The 17,719-nt window shown below is 45.4% G+C and overlaps 1 protein-coding gene across 1 annotated transcript in view; it reads left to right on the top strand.

Moving 5' to 3' along the window:
- Positions 1–4,092, top strand: part of CUNH10orf90 (chromosome unknown C10orf90 homolog) — a 45,063-nt gene extending 40,971 nt beyond the window's left edge. The window contains exons 7-9 of the mRNA XM_041415564.1: positions 2,199–2,262; positions 3,801–3,900; positions 4,054–4,092. Coding sequence (XP_041271498.1) covers positions 2,199–2,262; positions 3,801–3,900; positions 4,054–4,092 — 203 coding nt within the window. The remainder of the gene's footprint in view (positions 1–2,198; positions 2,263–3,800; positions 3,901–4,053) is intronic.
- The last annotated feature ends 13,627 nt before the right edge of the window (positions 4,093–17,719 follow it).

Here is a 17,719-nt window from a genome sequence, read left to right as displayed (position 1 = left end):
ACTGTGGTGCATCCCTGGCAATGGTGACTCTCAGTCTTCTCTGTCTGAAGTTTTATTTAACTGAACGCTGAAGGTCTGCTCTGAAATCCCTTCTCCAAAAGTCATCCAAGGCTATGAAATCTGATAAGGAGCAGCTAGACCACAATTTAGAGGCCTGTCAGCTTAGGGAATTGTCTGCCTCATGGCCCATTTGATCTTTGTATGGTAGGAAGGAGCTTTAAGCCAGGTCTCCAGGATGGGATCAAGCTTATTTCAGCTCTGAGTGTTTGCTGTTCTTCCCCTTTGAAATGCTCATTCTTCTCAGTGTCAAGAATTAAGACCTATTTAAATGCACTCGTGACTTTTGTTTTCTTGTTTCTAGCACTTTTAAAAATTTATTTCTCATTTAACTTTTGAATCCTAATCCTACAATCCATCAAGGATTAGCCTCGATGTTTGCATGTGATTTTTCTTCTGGTAAATAGCAAGCTGGGAAGTGCTGCAGGAATGTTTGGCCTTGAGAATTAACCTCGTGGCTCCATGAGGAAGTGGATTTATTATTTTCTTGGAGGGTTTTCCCCAGAGTCTCTTTTGAGTCCATCCCTTTAAAGCCCTGCACAGCCACATATCTTGTTCCAGAGCAGGGATGGGTCTGATGCCCTTCTGTGCCAGCAGGAGAGGATTATTCTGGAGCAACAGCACCAGCACAGCTCCCAACTTCTGTGGTGCTTCCCAGAAATTGAAAATAGAGGCCACCCTGACTTAGGGACTTGGGACTTAGGAACTTGGGACTTAGGGACTTGCAGGAAAAATACATTTTATCATGCTGTGTATGGAATGGGAAGTGGGTCTGCAAATCCCTGGATCGCTTTTTCCTGTTCTGGTGGCACACAAAGGTCTGGAATGTTCATGTGTCACCATGTCCCATCCCTGGAGGAGTTCAAAGCCAGCTTGAAGGGGCTTGGAGCAACCTAGGAATAGAAGGTGTCCCTGGATCACAGACAAGCTGCTCCCTGCACTTTGAGAGTTATTTGGACAGTAGCAGTAACATCCAAGTGTTTATTCCTGTTAAGTGAATCAACATGCAAATGAGTGTTAGAACACTAATAAATAAAAGACAAATTATGTTTTCCTAGCAAATCGAGCATGTGGCTCGTGTGTACTGAAGATTTAACAAGGATGATTAAATGTAGACAACTGCTGAGGGGGGAAAGGCAGTCCTGAGGCAGAGGAGGCTTCAGAGCCTCTCTCCTTTCTGAGTTTGTGCTTCGGAGACTGCACCAGTTCAGAACTGAAACCACTGCAATGCTCCCTTCAGTTTTTGATTGGAAGGATGGAACATGAGGAATGGCTGAGAGACTTGGGATTGTTCAGCCTGGAGAAGGCTCCAGGGAGAGCTCAGAGCCCTTCCAGGGCCTGAAGGGGCTCCAGGAGAGCTGGAGAGGGACTGGGGACAAGGGATGGAGGGACAGACACAGGGAATGGCTCCCACTGCCAGAGGGCAGGGATGGATGGGAGATTGGGAAGGAATTCCTGGCTGGGATGGAATTCCCAGAGCAGCTGTGGCTGCCCCTGGATCCCTGGCAGTGCCCAAGGCCAGGTTGGACATTGGGGCTGGGAGCACCTGGGACAGGGGAAGGTGCCCCTGCCATGGAAACGGTGGGAATGGGATGAGCTTCATGGTCCCTCCCAACCCAAACCATTTTGTGATTCCATGAATATTACACAGAGACACAACAGTAATCTCATGTATTTCTTGGTTTCCCACCTTGTACCAATATCCTCCCTTCCCATTCAGGACTTATTTTTGCAAGGAAGGTGTTAAAATCACCTTTTCCTGAGAACCACCAACTGCTTAGATCAGAAATTATTTTCCTGTATCCAGGGAAATGATGATTGGAATTATCATAGATCTCTTCATACTTGATCAGGAAGGAGTAATGTGATTTTCCTCCTTCTAAAGCTCAGATAATTATCCACAGCTCTGGAAAACAGGTGTAAATTGAATCAGAAATGGCTGTATCAGGGCAGGTTCCTGACACACTGAGGAGCAGCCAGGGTGCAACTGCCTGCAGGAACGAGATCTGGAGATTTGGATCTGGCCTTAAGCCATCAAAACTTTAACCAGAAATGGCAGATTGTGGCTCCATGGAATATGACATGTGTGATTTCAGTAAAAGCAGATCCCTCCAGTACTGACTTTATTTTCTCTCTGCCAGATAACCTCTTCAAACCAAAGGAGAGAGTCATTCCCGAGAAGGAGATGCACATGAGATCTAAAAGGTACAAATTCCTCTGCTTTAGAGTTTGTCCATGGATTTTTTTTTTTTTTCTGCTCTGTCAGCTTAGATTTGGGCAGCCCTGCCCTTTCAACACCATGGGGCACCCATGGCATGAAAACCAAAACCTAGCATGTCCCTCATATTGAGCACCCAAAAATGTTGTAAGGTCACTTCGGATTTTTCTTCCCCCTGATTGTAGCATGGAGGATGGGAATGACAGAAAATTATGAGGAATGTGGTATCTGATCTTCAACTGCATTGCACTTCATGCAAGGGAAGCTGCAAAAGCCACCGTGGGGAATTAATCTCTGCTTTCAGATGTGTCCCATTCCTCTTCTCCAAAACACAATCCCCAGCCAAAACAGGCTGCTGCAAGAACTTGGAATTGCAAAATATTATGAGGAGAACCCAGAACTAAACAGGCTTTGTGCTCATGCTGATGCCTCAGGTTTAGCTTTTCTATTTTTCACATTCTGAGCTGCTTTAGTGTGTGGGTCTGGGTTCACATGAGGGGATGGTGAGCTCTGTGCACAGAGCAGGGAGACAAAACAATTCCTGCTCCAGCTGGGCACCAAGGACAAATGATCCAAATCTCAGCCCCAAGAGCACAAACCCCGTGGGCTGCAGAGAGAAAAACAAGCAGGATGGGAGTGCAGGGGCTGAGCTGGAATTGGACACTGAACTGCAATGTGCACATGGAGCAGAGCTGATCCCAGGGAGAGACCCCGTGAGCGCTCGTGCATTTTGGGACCATTTGGATTCATCCTGGGTGCAGCCCTGGCTGGGCTCTTGTGCTGCCCAAGGTGGATCCATGGAGGAGATCCTTTGAATAAATCCCTGCTTTATTCTTTAGCTCTGTCCAGCCTCTGCTCTAGGGCAGCATGCACAAGGCATCAATCAAAAACCAGGACTGTCCAGCTTTCTCTTCCAAATCCTGGGAATTTTATCACTGATTTTAATGGGAAAAGATCAGGAGTCACCTTTTTTAATGGGGACTACTGTTATTTTTAGAATGGAAAGATGGTGTTGTTCTTGGTAAAATGTGTTCCTAATGACAGTGAAAAAATGTAAAAGTTTGCAGACTTATAATGATGGTTTTCTTATATTTTAGAAAATTACTTGAAAATGATTGCTTGATACTAACTGTGTGGCATAAATTAAAAAAAAAAAAAAAAAAAAAAAAAGAAAAAAACCCCAACATGTTCAACCCAGATTCTGGTTTGAATTTTGTTGCTAGAAATTGGAACCAACTTCACTGAGCTCATTAGAAGCTACTGCATTGAAATCACCTGATCCCATCTCTTTCTTAATTTTTTTTACTCCAAAATCAGAATTTTCAGCAAGATTTGAAACCAGCCAGACTTCGTATCAAACCATGACTGTTAATAATTTATCACTCCCATGCCATAAATCATATTTAAATACTTAGAGATGCCCATTACAAGTATTGCACAGAAGGCAAACATTTCCCTACAGGAACAATTAATTATTTGTGAGCTCCAGGGATGACATGAGCTCTGTTTTCTGGATTCCTGACAGGATTTATGACAATTTACCTGAGGTTAGAAAGAAACAAGAAGAGAAGCAGAAGCGGATCATCATCCAGAGTAACAGGCTGCGTGTGGAGATGTTTAAAAAGGTGAGGATTTCCTGTTAGTTCTGGAGCAAATGCAGCCAGTAAATTTGAAGTCTGGGATGCCAACTCCACCTCACCTCCTGTATCACTAAACATTTCTATCACCTCATGGATTTTAACAGTATTTTAAAGCACTTTTGCATTTTTTTTTTCTAGCAATTGCTGGACCAGCTCCTCCACAGAAACACGGAGTGACAAAGGAGTCTCTTGCTCATCATCCTAATTGGATCTTGAACGCCTTTGACTTCTAGATAAGCCATAAAATTAACTGTTATCTCAATTACCTGGAGACATTTTTCTTATCTTTGGGTCTTTGTATAAAGAAAGATCATTTATGTTTCAATTGAAATTTTAAGGCAACTTTCAAGTAATCAAAAAAAGCCTAAAACGGAGCACAGCTGTTCCAGAGCATCACCTTTTGGTCAGTCTGCCCAGAGGAAATAATTTTAAGAATTTTTAATGCAAATACTGAATTACAGGGGTATTATTTATCTTAATCTTTTTTTAAAAAGCACACTTCTCTGTAGCAATAACCCAGTGTTTATAAGACGTGGAAAACTTATTTCTCTGAAGTATTTTATTAATTGATTTCCTGTGAGTTAAATCCTTGAAGAAAACTGCTATTTGTTATGTTTAGGAACCAGTTGAAATAGCATTACCACATCATCAGAGCAACAGCAGTTTCACATTAATACTTAACATTCCAAAAGGGACCAATATTTCAGCTTTCTGAAGAACTCCATTCCTGTTGATAGAGTGAAACTATCTAGCAAGCTCTCCCATTAAAAAACCAATATCTAAATATTTGTTTATAACACTTTTTCACGTTTTTCATTGTAACATACGTTTTACTCCACTTCTGTGAGCACAAAATGTTTCTAGAAATGGCAGATGAAGGAGTGGTGCCAAGAAGGATGTTTGCATCAAAACTTGCAGAACTCAAACCAGCTGTCATGTTTCCTCCAAAAAAATATTTAAATCTTTATTTGTACATGTTGGAAGTAAAAACAAGCAGCTCACAAACCAATGGAGTTTATTTATGGAATAAAGCATGAGGATAATATTGATCCAAGCGCTGTGTTTTTATTTGGTGCTGTTAAATAAAACACAATTATTGAAACTGCCTGAGAAGTTGTTGCCTTTGTACCCACAAATCCCATGGGAAAAAAACCCACTGCCCCTAAAAATCACTGCAAGTGTTAAATTTTGCTGCACAAAGTTTGAGCAGGGGTTTGAGTGAGGCTGGAATTTGGCCTTTGATGGTTCTGCTTTGTTTTCCTAATCCAGCCCGAGATGTAAGGTCAGGATTTTTGGGAAGAGGGATGTTTGTGAGCCACTGGGATAACCTCCAGCTGGGTGACCTGTGCTGGACACAGGACCTGGGGATATTTTGTGCTCTGTTTCTGTTGGATTATTTTGCCTTTTTGTGTTTCAGCTTCCCGGTTAACCTAGGAATAACGATGGTAATTTTTGCTTGCAAAGGAGACAGAGATCTGTGGAACAAATGTATTCCAGATAGATATCCTCAAAAACTCATCAGCAGTTCAATCCATTGGGAGAGGAGGTGGAAGGTAAGGCAGTGAGGAAAGACTGGCCAGTGTTTTTCCCTGAAAAACACCTTTTTAACCATGGAAGTCATTCTGTACTGGAAACCAAAGCCAGGGCTGGACCACAGATGACTCCAAGTAGAACTGAGAAAAGGGACACCAAGTAGGATTCTCTTTCAAGCATTCATCCAGTTCTAGCTCACTATGGCCAGAGACATTTCCTACAGGATCAGTGCCCAGATTCTCTTTTATTTCAGTCGAAAATGAATGTTTCTCCCCCATGAGTCCTCACCCTCCGATTTTTTGCCTTCAGGAAAATGCAGCTTTGGTCCATCAGGTCTGTACCCTCAGGTGCATTATTTCCTGCACATCTGGGAAATGGAAGAACGTTATTTACATTTCACCCTGCTTTAGTGTATGCCCTTATGCCTGCCTGGAATCTCACCCTAAAGCCACAGCAAGATATTTTGGCATGGAGAGAAAACATTTGGAGTTTGGTATCCGTGGAGGGCACGGCAAAATAATCACTCCCAGGTCAGGGGTGACCCCTGGGCTGGGACTGGCACCAGAAGGGAGCCCCAAAACCTTTCCCACTTCTTCTCTGGCAGAGAGGAAGAGACAGGATCTTCCTCATTGGGAATGAGAGTGTTTTCCATGGAAAGCAGGCGTTTATCCTGCAGGATACCCAGGAATTGAAGGGAGATGGTTTCATCTACCAGCCATGAACCAAAGCTGCATTTTCCCGAAGTCAAAAAATCAGAGGATGAGGACTCAAGGGGGAGAAACATTCATTTACATGCCATAGCATGTCCCTACTCCATGTCCATATGTAAATGTATGTAAATAAATACGTGTCTTTGACATGCTTCCCACTCTCCGGCTGGGAATATCAAGCGGAGGAGCTGATCCTCCTTGGAAACCATGGCAGCCAGGTGATCCTTGTGAGGAAATGAACGATGTGAGCGTTTCCTGGGAAGAGCAGCACAAGCTTCAGGTGGGATTTTACCCCTTGGCACCATCATGAATGTCCTGAGCAGGGAATGACACCTCCACTGGCCTGGTTTGCTCTCCCTCCTTGAGGACAGGGTACAATGTTCACCTGCTGCATGCTCCCCTCCCCTGGCTCAGGAGCAGCTCCTCTGGCTCACAGCATGAAGCCAAGTGCATCAATCAAAAGGAAAAAATCCTCTGGGTTTGTAAAAGGTTTATTTCCAAACGGTTTTATTTCCTCTAAACATGATTTTTAAAACCTGCAGGACAAATCTGTGGCAGTCTGAGGTGGAATTTCTTTCGTACAAATAAGCTAGTGAGGAAAATGCATGATGCAAATCACTGTCTGGGAATGTTTAGCATGGTACAAAACCTGTGCTTCAGAAAACCAAAAATTATCTCTGTTGCAAACCTAATTTCTCTTTCTGGGCTTGAGGAGAAAAGTTATCTGGTAATGTATCCAGCAAACAATTCTGGCATTCATTTCAGCTCTACAATCCAATCATTGTGACAGAAAATGGACTGTGCAGGAAAATGTCATTTCAGGAAAGCAGGAGCCACCCAGGAATAGCCCTGGACAAAGAGGCATCAGCTTTAGGAAGTTCAGGGTTACGGAAAAAGTGGTGGGATCTCCCTTTGGCCTTGCAGACTCCTCAAAGAGCCCATTTGCCAGCAGATGACAGGAAAATTGGGGCTCACCCACCCTTGTCAAGCTGGAATTTTCCTTCTTGTTGGAGAAATTCACAGACTGAGTTGAAGTCGTGTGGGTGCTGTTGCTGTGCCTTTGGGAGGGACACATGAGGACTTCTAACAACGCTGGTTTGGGGGAGATTTGGGAAGTTTTGGGGGCATTCAGGCACAGAGCCCACGTGGATTTGACAGCACATTGCTTTGGCGTTATCCTTCCCAAGCACAAAGGCTCCCCACAGGGCTGGAATCCTGCAGGAGTGGAAATGGAGCCCACATGGGCGTCGGAGGTGTGCAGGACGTGGTGTTTGTTTGTTTGCTGCCATCGTTGACCTCATCTGACAGAAAAACCTCCTTAAGGGTTGGGAGTCATTGTAACGCAAAGGACTGAGGGTTCCAGTGTTCTGGGGATTTATTTAAACCCAAATATTTCCCTGTGTATGTGTATGCAAGTCATTAGTTACATCTTGGAGTTTACTCAGCTGCTCTGAGAGATGAGGAGAATGTCTGGGTAAGACTTTGGAGGGGTTTTATTGTTGGATATCTGAGCCTGGTCACGTTAGTGTAATGTTTTCTGGGACAGAAATCCTGATTTACAAGGAAAACAACACACAAAAGCAGGGATAAAGTTCCTGGCAGTCCTCTCCAGAGGAAACCATTCCCTGATACAGCCCTTGCAGTGAGAGCTCCAGGGCTGAAAATCCAGCTTGCCTCATCTGCAGGGGTGTTTGTCCCTTTGACTGCGGGGACAGAAGTGCCTGTGTGCTTGGAGGGGTGGGTGATTGTCCCCCCAGGAGCTCTGAGTGGCCACTTGTCCCTGCTGGAGCCCATCAGGGTGCAGGGGTGTCCCCCAGGGTCACATTTCTCCAGGCACTGTGACTGCAGCCTGTGTAGCTCGTGGCTGGTTTGGGATGTGGCCGGATCCTGTGGGATCCCCCTGTCCTGGCCAGAGGTCAGCACCAGGAAATGGGGGTTGGAGAAGTCTCAACCCCAGCTGGGACCTTTCCCCATCTGCAGCCCCTTGAATAAAAGGGCATTTATTTCAACTGAAATGCTAATTTACCTGAGCATAAAACCAGATCAGAATGAAAGAAACTACAGAAAATCCATCCAATTTACTGTTGGAGGAGGAGCTCAGTGCATGCATGGAAATATTTATTAAGATTTGGTTTAAATATGTGTCTCCTTATGCCAAAATCACAAAAATCCTTGCCCAAAATCCTGATCAGAGAGAGGAGCCTGTGCTGCTCATGGTGTGGTGCCACTCTGCCCGTGGAGAATGAGGCTGGGTCCTGGAAGGGGAATTGTCTCCCAGCTGGAGGTGTTTTGGGAGGTTATCTCTTGCAATTTCAGTTTAGCTGTGAGAAAACTGTTGGAATAAGCTTGTCATGTATATTAGGAAGGAACTGTTCCCTGTGAGGGTGCCCAGAGCAGCTGTGGCTGCCCCTGGATCCCTGGCAGTGCCCAAGGCCAGGCTGGACAAGGATTGGAGCACCTGGGACAGGGGAAGGTGTCCCTGCCATGGCAGGGGTGGCACTGGGTGGGATTTTAGGTCCCTCCCAACCCAAACCATTCCATGGTTCTGTATGAAACCTCATTTTTATGCTGAGAATATAAAGCATCCTCTCTTTATTTTAGGTCAGGAATTTTACTTTTCCGAGTTCTCCTTGGCTCTGCGCCAAAGCTGTGGGAGGTAGAATGATTTAATACTCATTTTAGGTGACCCACAGAATAAGATAATGAGGTGTATCATCTCCCTACCAGCTGCAGAGTGATGAAAAAGTAAAAATAAAAAGAAAAAAGGAGAAGAAACTGCACCAATTTTCTCATGGTACACAGAGTTACATAAAATGATATAAAATAGGAGCAGTGCAATGAACTGCTTGAGGATGGTGTTACATAGATAGGAATATGTAAAAGAGCTCCTAATTGCAGAAATTTGGTGCATATTTTTAAAATAAAATTGTCACAGGATGTATTTTTAGACTTCACATTTAAAATATTTTTATTTTCTGCAGTATCTTACCATGACTAGATTCAGTTAATATATAACTATAGGGTACAAACACCTATCACAGAGAGGCTGCTCCGTGGTCCTGCAGTTATTTCAAGTCTGCAACTGGCTTGAGAAATTGGTATAAAATAGAAAAAAACTTTTTGGAAACCACTCTATCTTCAACTTCTTGCTTGGGCCATCTGCTATTTCACCATCTGATGGGCTCTTGCAGCTGAGCTTGAATGGGGAGACATCCATTTCTATTTCATGTTTCTGTGGTTTTCCAAAACTTTTTGTGCCCTAAAGTGAGCACTTTGTATCCATGATGTGGGGAAGATGAATAAAAATCCTGACCGAAGGGTGGTCAGGGGAATACTGTGCAGTCTGAATGTGGGCTAATTTTCTGATTGCCTGATAATGGTGTCTGGAAGGAAGGTCCCTCAGCAGTCATTTAATTTATTGTGATATATAACTGTGGCCAGGGAGTCAAACCAAAACCATATTGAGGACAGAAGTCTGGTTTTGTAACTGGGTTGTCCTCTGAAATTGTGTCACTGCAGAAGGAGGCAGGGAAATGTGCTGGAGACAGATTTTGAAGTTATTTGGGGGATAAATGATGAGAAAAGAGCAATGTTCTGGTTAAATCCCAGGCTGGGGTGGAAGGGACCTTCAACTTGTCCAGTGCCACCCCTGCCATGGCAGGGACACCTTCCCCTGTCCCAGGTGCTCCAACACCAGTGTCCAGCCTGGCCTTGGGCACTGCCAGGGATCCAGGGGCAGCCACAGCTGCTCTGGGAATTCTGTCCCACCCTTTCCCCACCTTCCCAGGGAACAATGCCCAATATCCCATCCATCCCTGCCCTCTGGCAGTGGCAGCCATTCCCTGTGTCCTGTCCCTCCATCCCTTGTCCCCAGTCCCTCTCCAGCTCTCCTGGAGCCCCTTCAGTCCTCAAAAGTTCTTCCTGGATCCTCCTCCAGATGAGCCCCCCCAGCTCTCCCAGCCAGAGCAGAGGGGCTCCAACCCCCTGTTCCTGGAATTATTTGGGTTGGAAAAGCCCTGTACGACCATCCAGCCTCTGAGCCCAGCAGTGCCACTGAAGCCCTCCATGAGCCATGTCCCCAAGTGCCACCTCCTGCTCCCCACAACCCCACGACAGCCCCGTCCCACCCAGCCCTCAGTGATGCCACGGGCACGTTGTGCTGTAGATTTCCAATTTTTGGGGAGTAACCCAGAGCTTGGATGTCAAATCCACATGAGTTCTCCGTGGGTAATGTTGTTCCAGTGAATTCCAGAGGAATTAATAACAAATCCCCTGAGTGGTGCCAAATCTGGACTTGTAACGCTGCTGGGAGCACATCTCTAATTTTGGTGTTTGTCATGAGGTGAAGAAATACAACTCTGAGGGCTCGTTGGCCTAAGTGGAATTATGTAATGGTCCAAGTTAAACTGCGTGAAAGATGGATAATTATGGGCTGCCTGCTCTACCTAACACCATTAGCAGCTGTTACAAAACCAACATTTGACTCCAATTCGTTTTACTTTTGAGAGGTTTTTCTGTGTTTGGGGCTCAAAGTTGTGCAACAGAACCTAACAGAAAATGTCTGTAATAAAGAAACTCTGTTTCATTCTTCCCTTCATAAATAACAGGAGATTAAGACCTAATTGATTTCATTCTCCTGTGATGGATACCACAGTAATTTTTAATGATTTCTCTCAAGTTTCCCATTAGGAATATTTATTTTTCTTTAAAAAATGCCCCCAAATATGCTGTCTTCCTAATTTACTGCCCCAGCTTTTATGATGATGGATGTTGCATTGTTCTGTGGTTTGCAGAGGACTAGACAGGAATATTAAAAATATACGACTTCATAATTTTTAGTCTGAGTTGAATGCTGTCCTCTTGCGAGACATGTAAAAATCTGTGGCTTTTTTTCTTTCTTTTGTTTTCAGAGAGACAGTGAAATTTGAGGCAACAGATCAAAGCACTTATTGTCTAGTCTGGAGGAAAAAAAAACCCAAATCCCCCACATATTTAATGGGTTATTTGTTGGATTTAAAGGGATTTTAGCACAGGACACCTTCCTGACATACTGTCAGGAATGTCCTGTTTGATATAAGGATCTTGCTGGAAAATCTTCACCTCTCAGTACTGAAAATTGTGAGAAAGCCTAAAATGGTGTTTCTTCCCCCACGGAGGTTTAGAGCTGTGCAGACATCCTGAAGATTGTGTGTTTTTTTACTTGTTTGGGTTTTATGAAGGTATTTGCTCGTGTGGTACTAAAAGAGAAGAATGTTCAGCTCGTGGGGTTTTTTCCTCTTCCTGGAGGAAGGCTGGAAGAGGAAGATGGTGATGGGTAATTTCCTGTGGGGTAAAGCTGGGAACCAGGGGATCACAGAAAATCCCAAATTGGAAGGGACCCACAGGGATCGAGTCCAGCTCAATGATCACCCCAACAATCCCACCCTGGGAGTGCTGTCCAAACTCCCGGAGCTCTGGCAGCCTCGGGGCTGTGCCCATTCCCTGGACAGTGCCCAGAACCCTCTGGGAGAAGCAGAACCTCCCCGTGATCCCCAACCTAAACCCCCAGCCCAGCTCCAGCCACTCCCTGGGTCCTGGTCCCACCCCAGCCTGGAGCTGCAGACCCCCACGAGGGCTCCCCTCAGTCCCCTCCAGCTGAGCAAACCCAGATGTTCCTCTTTTGGCCCCTCCAATCCCTTCCCCACCTTGATGGCTCTCCTTTGGACACTCTGATGGATTCACACCCTGAGCCCTACATCCCTGGGGTGTTGGGGCTGTGGGGTTTGGGGGTGCAGGGGTGGGGAGGTGCTGGTGCTGTCCAGAGAGAGCTCAGTGTTCTGACCCAGGGTTTGTACTGCAGGAGAAGAACGTGTGAGGTTTGGGGCTTTGTGTTTTAACTGCTGAAGAATTTCAGGGTTGCTGTTGTTGCTGTTAAGGTCCTGGATCCTTGCAGGGGTGGATTTCTTTGTTTGCTCTTCCCTGAGCTCCTCTTGGCTTTTTCACCCCTGGCCCTGTGACAGCCGCCTGCAACGGGCTCTGTGCAGCTTCCCCATAAGGAACTACACGGAGCTTAATCAGCATTAAAGCAGAGCTCACTCCCCTGCCTGGCTAGAGAAAATGAGCTGCTTTCCAAAATTCTGTTGCCCCTGGAGCAGCAGGACAAACTGGGCAGGGAAAACAGGAGAAGGGGAATGTGATGAGCCCGTGGCACTCAGCACCAGCCCTGCTGTCCTTCTTCCAGGTACAAACGATGCTGGCAGGGAGTGCTCTCCAAGCACAGCTGAATGGAAGGGGTTTGCTCTCTCTGGCTGTGTTTTATCCCTGAGACAGACTGAAAATCCTGCATCTCATTCATTAAATGCATTGAGAAATTGAGGATGGCTTTGTCAGTTTTGTTTATGCTTGAATTTAATGTTACAGTGCTTTATTACTCAGACAAGGTAGGAGTTGGTTTAGTTATTTTCTTTGTTAAAAGAAAAATCCAGTGTTTAACTCCATGTTATGTCCTGTTGATTTGCCATAGCAGTTCAAGGCTCTCCACAAAGGACCCTGTTACTCCAAACAGCTCCACAAAATCCCAGCTTCCTTAGTGTGTCCTTTTTATTTGTGCAGCAAGGGAGAAACCTGAGTAAATCCTTGGTTCTCAAAGTCAGAAAACCCCAGAATGGTTGGTGTTGGAAGGGACCTTGAACATCATCCAGTACCATCCCCTGCCATGGGCAGGGCCACCCTCCACCATCCCAGGGTGCTCCAAGCCCTGTCCAACCTGGCCTTGGACACTCCAGGGATGGGGAAGCCACAGGAAAAGCCTGCCCATGTCCCTGAGCTCTGTTGGATCCCAGCTGGGCACTGGGATGCTGTTCACCCTTTATTTTGGATGAACAGATGCACCATGGCCAGTGGGGAACCAGCTCTGGCTGCTCTGCCCCCTCCTGCTGTTCCCAGCTGCATTGGCCAGCTCACAGTTTTGGGACAGAAATTCCAGATTAATCCAATATTATGGGACCTTTAGGACAGGAAGGGAAAATCATAACCAAAGGAGAGGAAGGCAGGGATGGATTTATGGGCAGGGATGGGTTTATGGGCAAGAGAACAGTGGGATTGCTGATCTTGCATTGCATATCCTGGGTGTCAGAGCGTGCTGCAGACTCACTGTGCTGCTCAGGGCAGCTCAGCAGCTCCTCAAGGCACACACAGAGGGTGGAAACCTGTCCTTGGAGACTGAGAAATCCACAGAATCCATCTCTCAAGTAATGTGCAGCAAACAGGATTTACAGCCAGGGTTTGATGTCAGAGCTCAGCCCTGGTGGATGCTGCTCCATGTCTGAAGGCTGGGACAGAGGTCTGCAGAGCAGAGCAGAGCTCTGTGGCTAAAGGTCAGGCTGAATTATGCTCTATCTATGCCTGTTAATTATAGAGGACTGTAATCTGCCACTGCAGTCACAATTCAGCAAGATCTTGATTGTGCAGAGAGTTAATGAAGTGAGGGAGGACTGGAGACACAAAGTCTCAGCAGCTGGCTGGGGGACACACAGATTTCAAAGGGAAAAGCTTTTTTGTTTTGTTTTGTTTACTCTGAGAAGGAAAAACTTTAGCCTGGAGGCCCCAAAACTGTAGATCCCTGTAGCTAAGCCCAGACAAGTCCTCATGCATTTTGGCACATAGGGGAATAATAAAAAAAAAAAAAAAATCTGGATACTACTCAATGCTGTGATTACAGTGAGGTTTCCTGGATATCCAAGAGGGGATCACAGCTGATCTGGGAAGATGTGAGAGCAGCGTTACAGAGGTGCTTTCTGCCCAGCTGAACCTCTTATCTTGAAATTGTTCAGCTCTCTGAAGTGGCTTAACCTCTCTTCATTTAACTCTGGCTGCAACGCGAGGGATGCAAATCCTGCAGCAGACAGCTTTCCTTTTCCACCTTTTTTCCTTTTCCCTCCTTTTCCTTTCCTCATACTTCATACCCCATAGCATACCATAACCCATCAGACAATTAACATTAATTATTTACATTGCCTTTGAGCTAATGTTACCAAAGCCATCACATTATCATAGTCTGAAGGATTTATTTACACTTAATCTATTATCCCTCCACTCCTCATTTTTTTCCCTGTTGTCTCCATCAGTCACTAATTCCTTCTCAAAACTGCTTTAACCAAGGGAAAACAAATGGAAATTCATGTTTCCGTCAGTGCATCCTCCTCCTTGCTGGTGTCTGTGTGTTCAGCTTGTTTGCAGGTAAATTATTCCTCACTTTTCTCCTCCAGACTGACCTTTCCAGTGCCAAGTGAACTAAAGCTCCCCATGAATTGCTAATTTGATGAGCAGAGGCCCAGCCAGCCGCCTGTGTTGTCACACGGTCGAATATTCGTCGTTTCAAATCACGAGTGCCCTTTACATCAAATTATTTCCACACCTAAATGCGAGCTGAGAGTCGAGCTGTGACCTGCGACAGTGACACGGTGACAAGTCGGGGCAGGGGGAGGCAGGAGGGTCCTGGCCTCGGGAATGACAACAGGTAGCGATTAATGCAGGGCACATTCCTGCAAGCATCTCCAGCTCTCACGTTCTCCGCCTAAAAAATGCCTGTTGAGCGTTTCCAAAGCCCTCCCGGGGAGCGAGGCACCCCTGGCAGGATCTGGGAGATCCTTGTCACTTCATTCCTTGGACATTCCCCCGGCCACAGGTGACCCGGAGCTATTCCTGCACACACCTCCAAGCACAGAGGTGCTCCAGCTGAAGGATTTGCTCTCCCCAGCTTTTGGGTAGTGCCTGGCTCACTTTTCCTGCAGAGGCTCAAAGCCAAGGGCAAACCAAGCACACAGCATGTGCCAGCCTCTGGCTGTAGGACAGAGAAAAAGGGTGCTGTGTTAGGTGCCCTTTGCCCATGGAAGCAGAAATAAGGAGTAAAAAGAGGATTTAGCTGTTCTTATGCTGTGGCTACTGCAGGAGAGCCATGAACTGGCACACAGTGGAGTGAATGGTTTGGAAGGAAAAGCTTCTTGGAGCTGAAGAAAAATGAAATATGTACAGTAAGGAAAATAAGGGGGATAAAAATGAAGGGAGGAAGCATAAAAAAGGAACAGCAAAAGATAAAAAGGTAAAAATAACCCCAAAAGCAGTGAGACACCTCCCCATCCCCATCCCTCCATTTCTCTTCCCCTGAGAGTGGTGAAGAACAAAGCTTGGATAGATGGATGGAGAGATGGATGGGTGGATGGATGGATGGATGGATGATGGATGGATGGATGGATGGATGGATGGATGGATGGATGGACGGAGATCCATGGCCCATGGGAATAACCTGGACAATTGGGACTGTGGCCCCCTTTGAAGCAGCCACACAACCTGGGTGCAATGTTCATTTCCTGCAGGGAAACTCGGCCTTGCTCTTCTGAGGTGGATAAAGCAAGGCTTGTAAAACTGATTGTGGGAGGTGTTTTGACATGAGGAATTAAAAGGCCAGGCCTGGCCTCTCCCTGCACATCCCAGTGAAGCAGGGGCACTTCCCATTACCTGCCCTGTGCCTGGAGGGGCTTTTTTTTCCAAAAGAATTTTCAAATTGAGGTGAAATTGTGTTATTCTCCAGTAGTAGCTGTAACTCAGTAGCGTTCCTATGCGGATGTTGTTAATAAAATATTTGGGGCTCTTTTGTGATAAATTATTGATTTATCAACTTCAAGCCCATTAAATCAGAATGGTAAAAGGCAACAATTCCTTTTGGGTGGAGGAGGAGAAACTCTGATAATATCTACTTCATTCATGCTAATGAATGACCAAGATATAATTGGCTCCACATTCTCTGTTAGCAAATATTGTTACTCAGATAAAAGTACTACCACTGTAAAGAAAAGCCTTGTGGGATTACCAAAACCCTATTTAGAAGTCTTTAGTTCCCTTTAACTGATTTTTTTTTTCCATTTTAATGGGAAAGTACCTTCAAGGAGTAAAGATGTCTACATGGCTTTAATGGTGGCCTTCCACACAGGAGTCTTCTGTTTGAATTTTAATGTTTTTAGCCAATGTTCTGTGTGGAGCACATATGTCCTTAATGAGAGAGTTGATGCAGTTCATTAGTTTATATTTGAGGGATGAAACTGAGTGTCGCTGTTAAACTGTAATTGATAATGGCTGAGTAGGGAAAATTTAGCATTTGGCTATTTAAAGTTACACACAGGCTAATCCCTGACTGCTCCCAAGGAGAGGGAATGCCCACGATGAGGAAAATGTGAGGTGAGGCTTAAGTGTAGACAAAATTCAAATTTCAGAGCAACTTGAGGTGAGTCCATGAGTCTGGTTTGGGCAGAGGAGTAAGAGGTGAAAGGTGCTTTTTAAGTATGAAGCACAGCAGCTGATGAGAGCCCTCTGTGCACATTCTTCATGATCCCAGCCCTTTTCCAGGTTTATCTGTGCTGGGCTGACCTGGCATTACCAGAGTTAGCCCTGCATGGCTCAATGATGCTGCCAAGGCACCGTGCCAGGCTCCAGTTTGGGAGCCACAGAAGTTGTACTCCTGGAATTTCTGGCTCATTTATCCCCAGAGCTGGTGAAAAGCATAGTCTGGATCACTGGGAATAATCAGCATCCTCTGCTCCAGAACAGCCCCAAATCTGTGCTTTCCAAACACCATTTTTCAGTGGGATTGCATGGCTCTTGTCCCTGCTGGCCTACAGACACATCTCAGGACACTTCTGCCAACTGTTTCATGCACGAGGAACATGGAGCCAAGCTGCAGAATTCAGTATCAACATCCAAACTGTGAGATTTGGGAAGAATCTTAGTAAATTAAAACTAAAAGCTGCACAATAAAAGGCTGTGAGGATCTTCAGGATTGGAATTTTTTTTTCTGCTGCTCCACAGCAACATGTGGGCATTACATGTGTTTTGGTGGTACATTAAGGGGTAGATAATCTGTATTTGGTTATTCTCCCAGACAGTCAAGTAATAATAATTTGAATGAGGGAGATTTTAAAAAATGCATCTGGCAACTCTGTGGGTGTGTTTTGTTGTTTGTTTTCTTTTTTTTTTTTTCCCCTTCTTTTAAAACCCCCACAATATAAAATAAGAACCAACACCAGAAACAACTCTGAAATAATTATGAAACCAATAAATAACCCCTGAGCTCTAACGTACACAGATGACTTTCCAGAGGCGGCAGGCAGGCTTGTGTGTGGAGTAAAAAAAAAAAGGGAAAACTCCTGGAGCAGGGATGGGAGGGGGGGACTCTGGAGCCCCCCGGGGCTGGGACCCTGCGCAGGGGATCAGGATTAAATTTGGTCCTTGCCAAAACAACAACAAAAAAATACGAAATAGCCGACACAAACCTATTTGAATAAGGGAGAAAAAAAAAATAAAGAGGAAAGGAAAAAAAAAACCCAACTCCTCTATTTTTTTTTCCCCCTAAGCAGCCGAGCCCAGCTCATCAGCAGCTGAGGCAGGAGCAGGAGGGGTTTTGGAGTTAACTGCATGCAGGAAATCTCTCACATCCTGAGTCCCAGCTCGCTCCTCTCGGTAACTGTATATTATGGGGCTGCTCTCCAGCCCCAGCTGATGAAAGTTTGTCTCCCTCAGTCTGGGCTGCG

The sequence above is a fragment of the Onychostruthus taczanowskii genome, unplaced genomic scaffold, assembly GCF_017590055.1.
Source record: "Onychostruthus taczanowskii isolate IOZ18803 unplaced genomic scaffold, ASM1759005v1 scaffold5, whole genome shotgun sequence".
In the NCBI taxonomy this organism is placed as follows: Eukaryota; Metazoa; Chordata; class Aves; order Passeriformes; family Passeridae; genus Onychostruthus; species Onychostruthus taczanowskii.
Note: the sequence above shows the minus strand (reverse complement) of the source record. Positions and strands in the feature narration are given on the sequence as shown.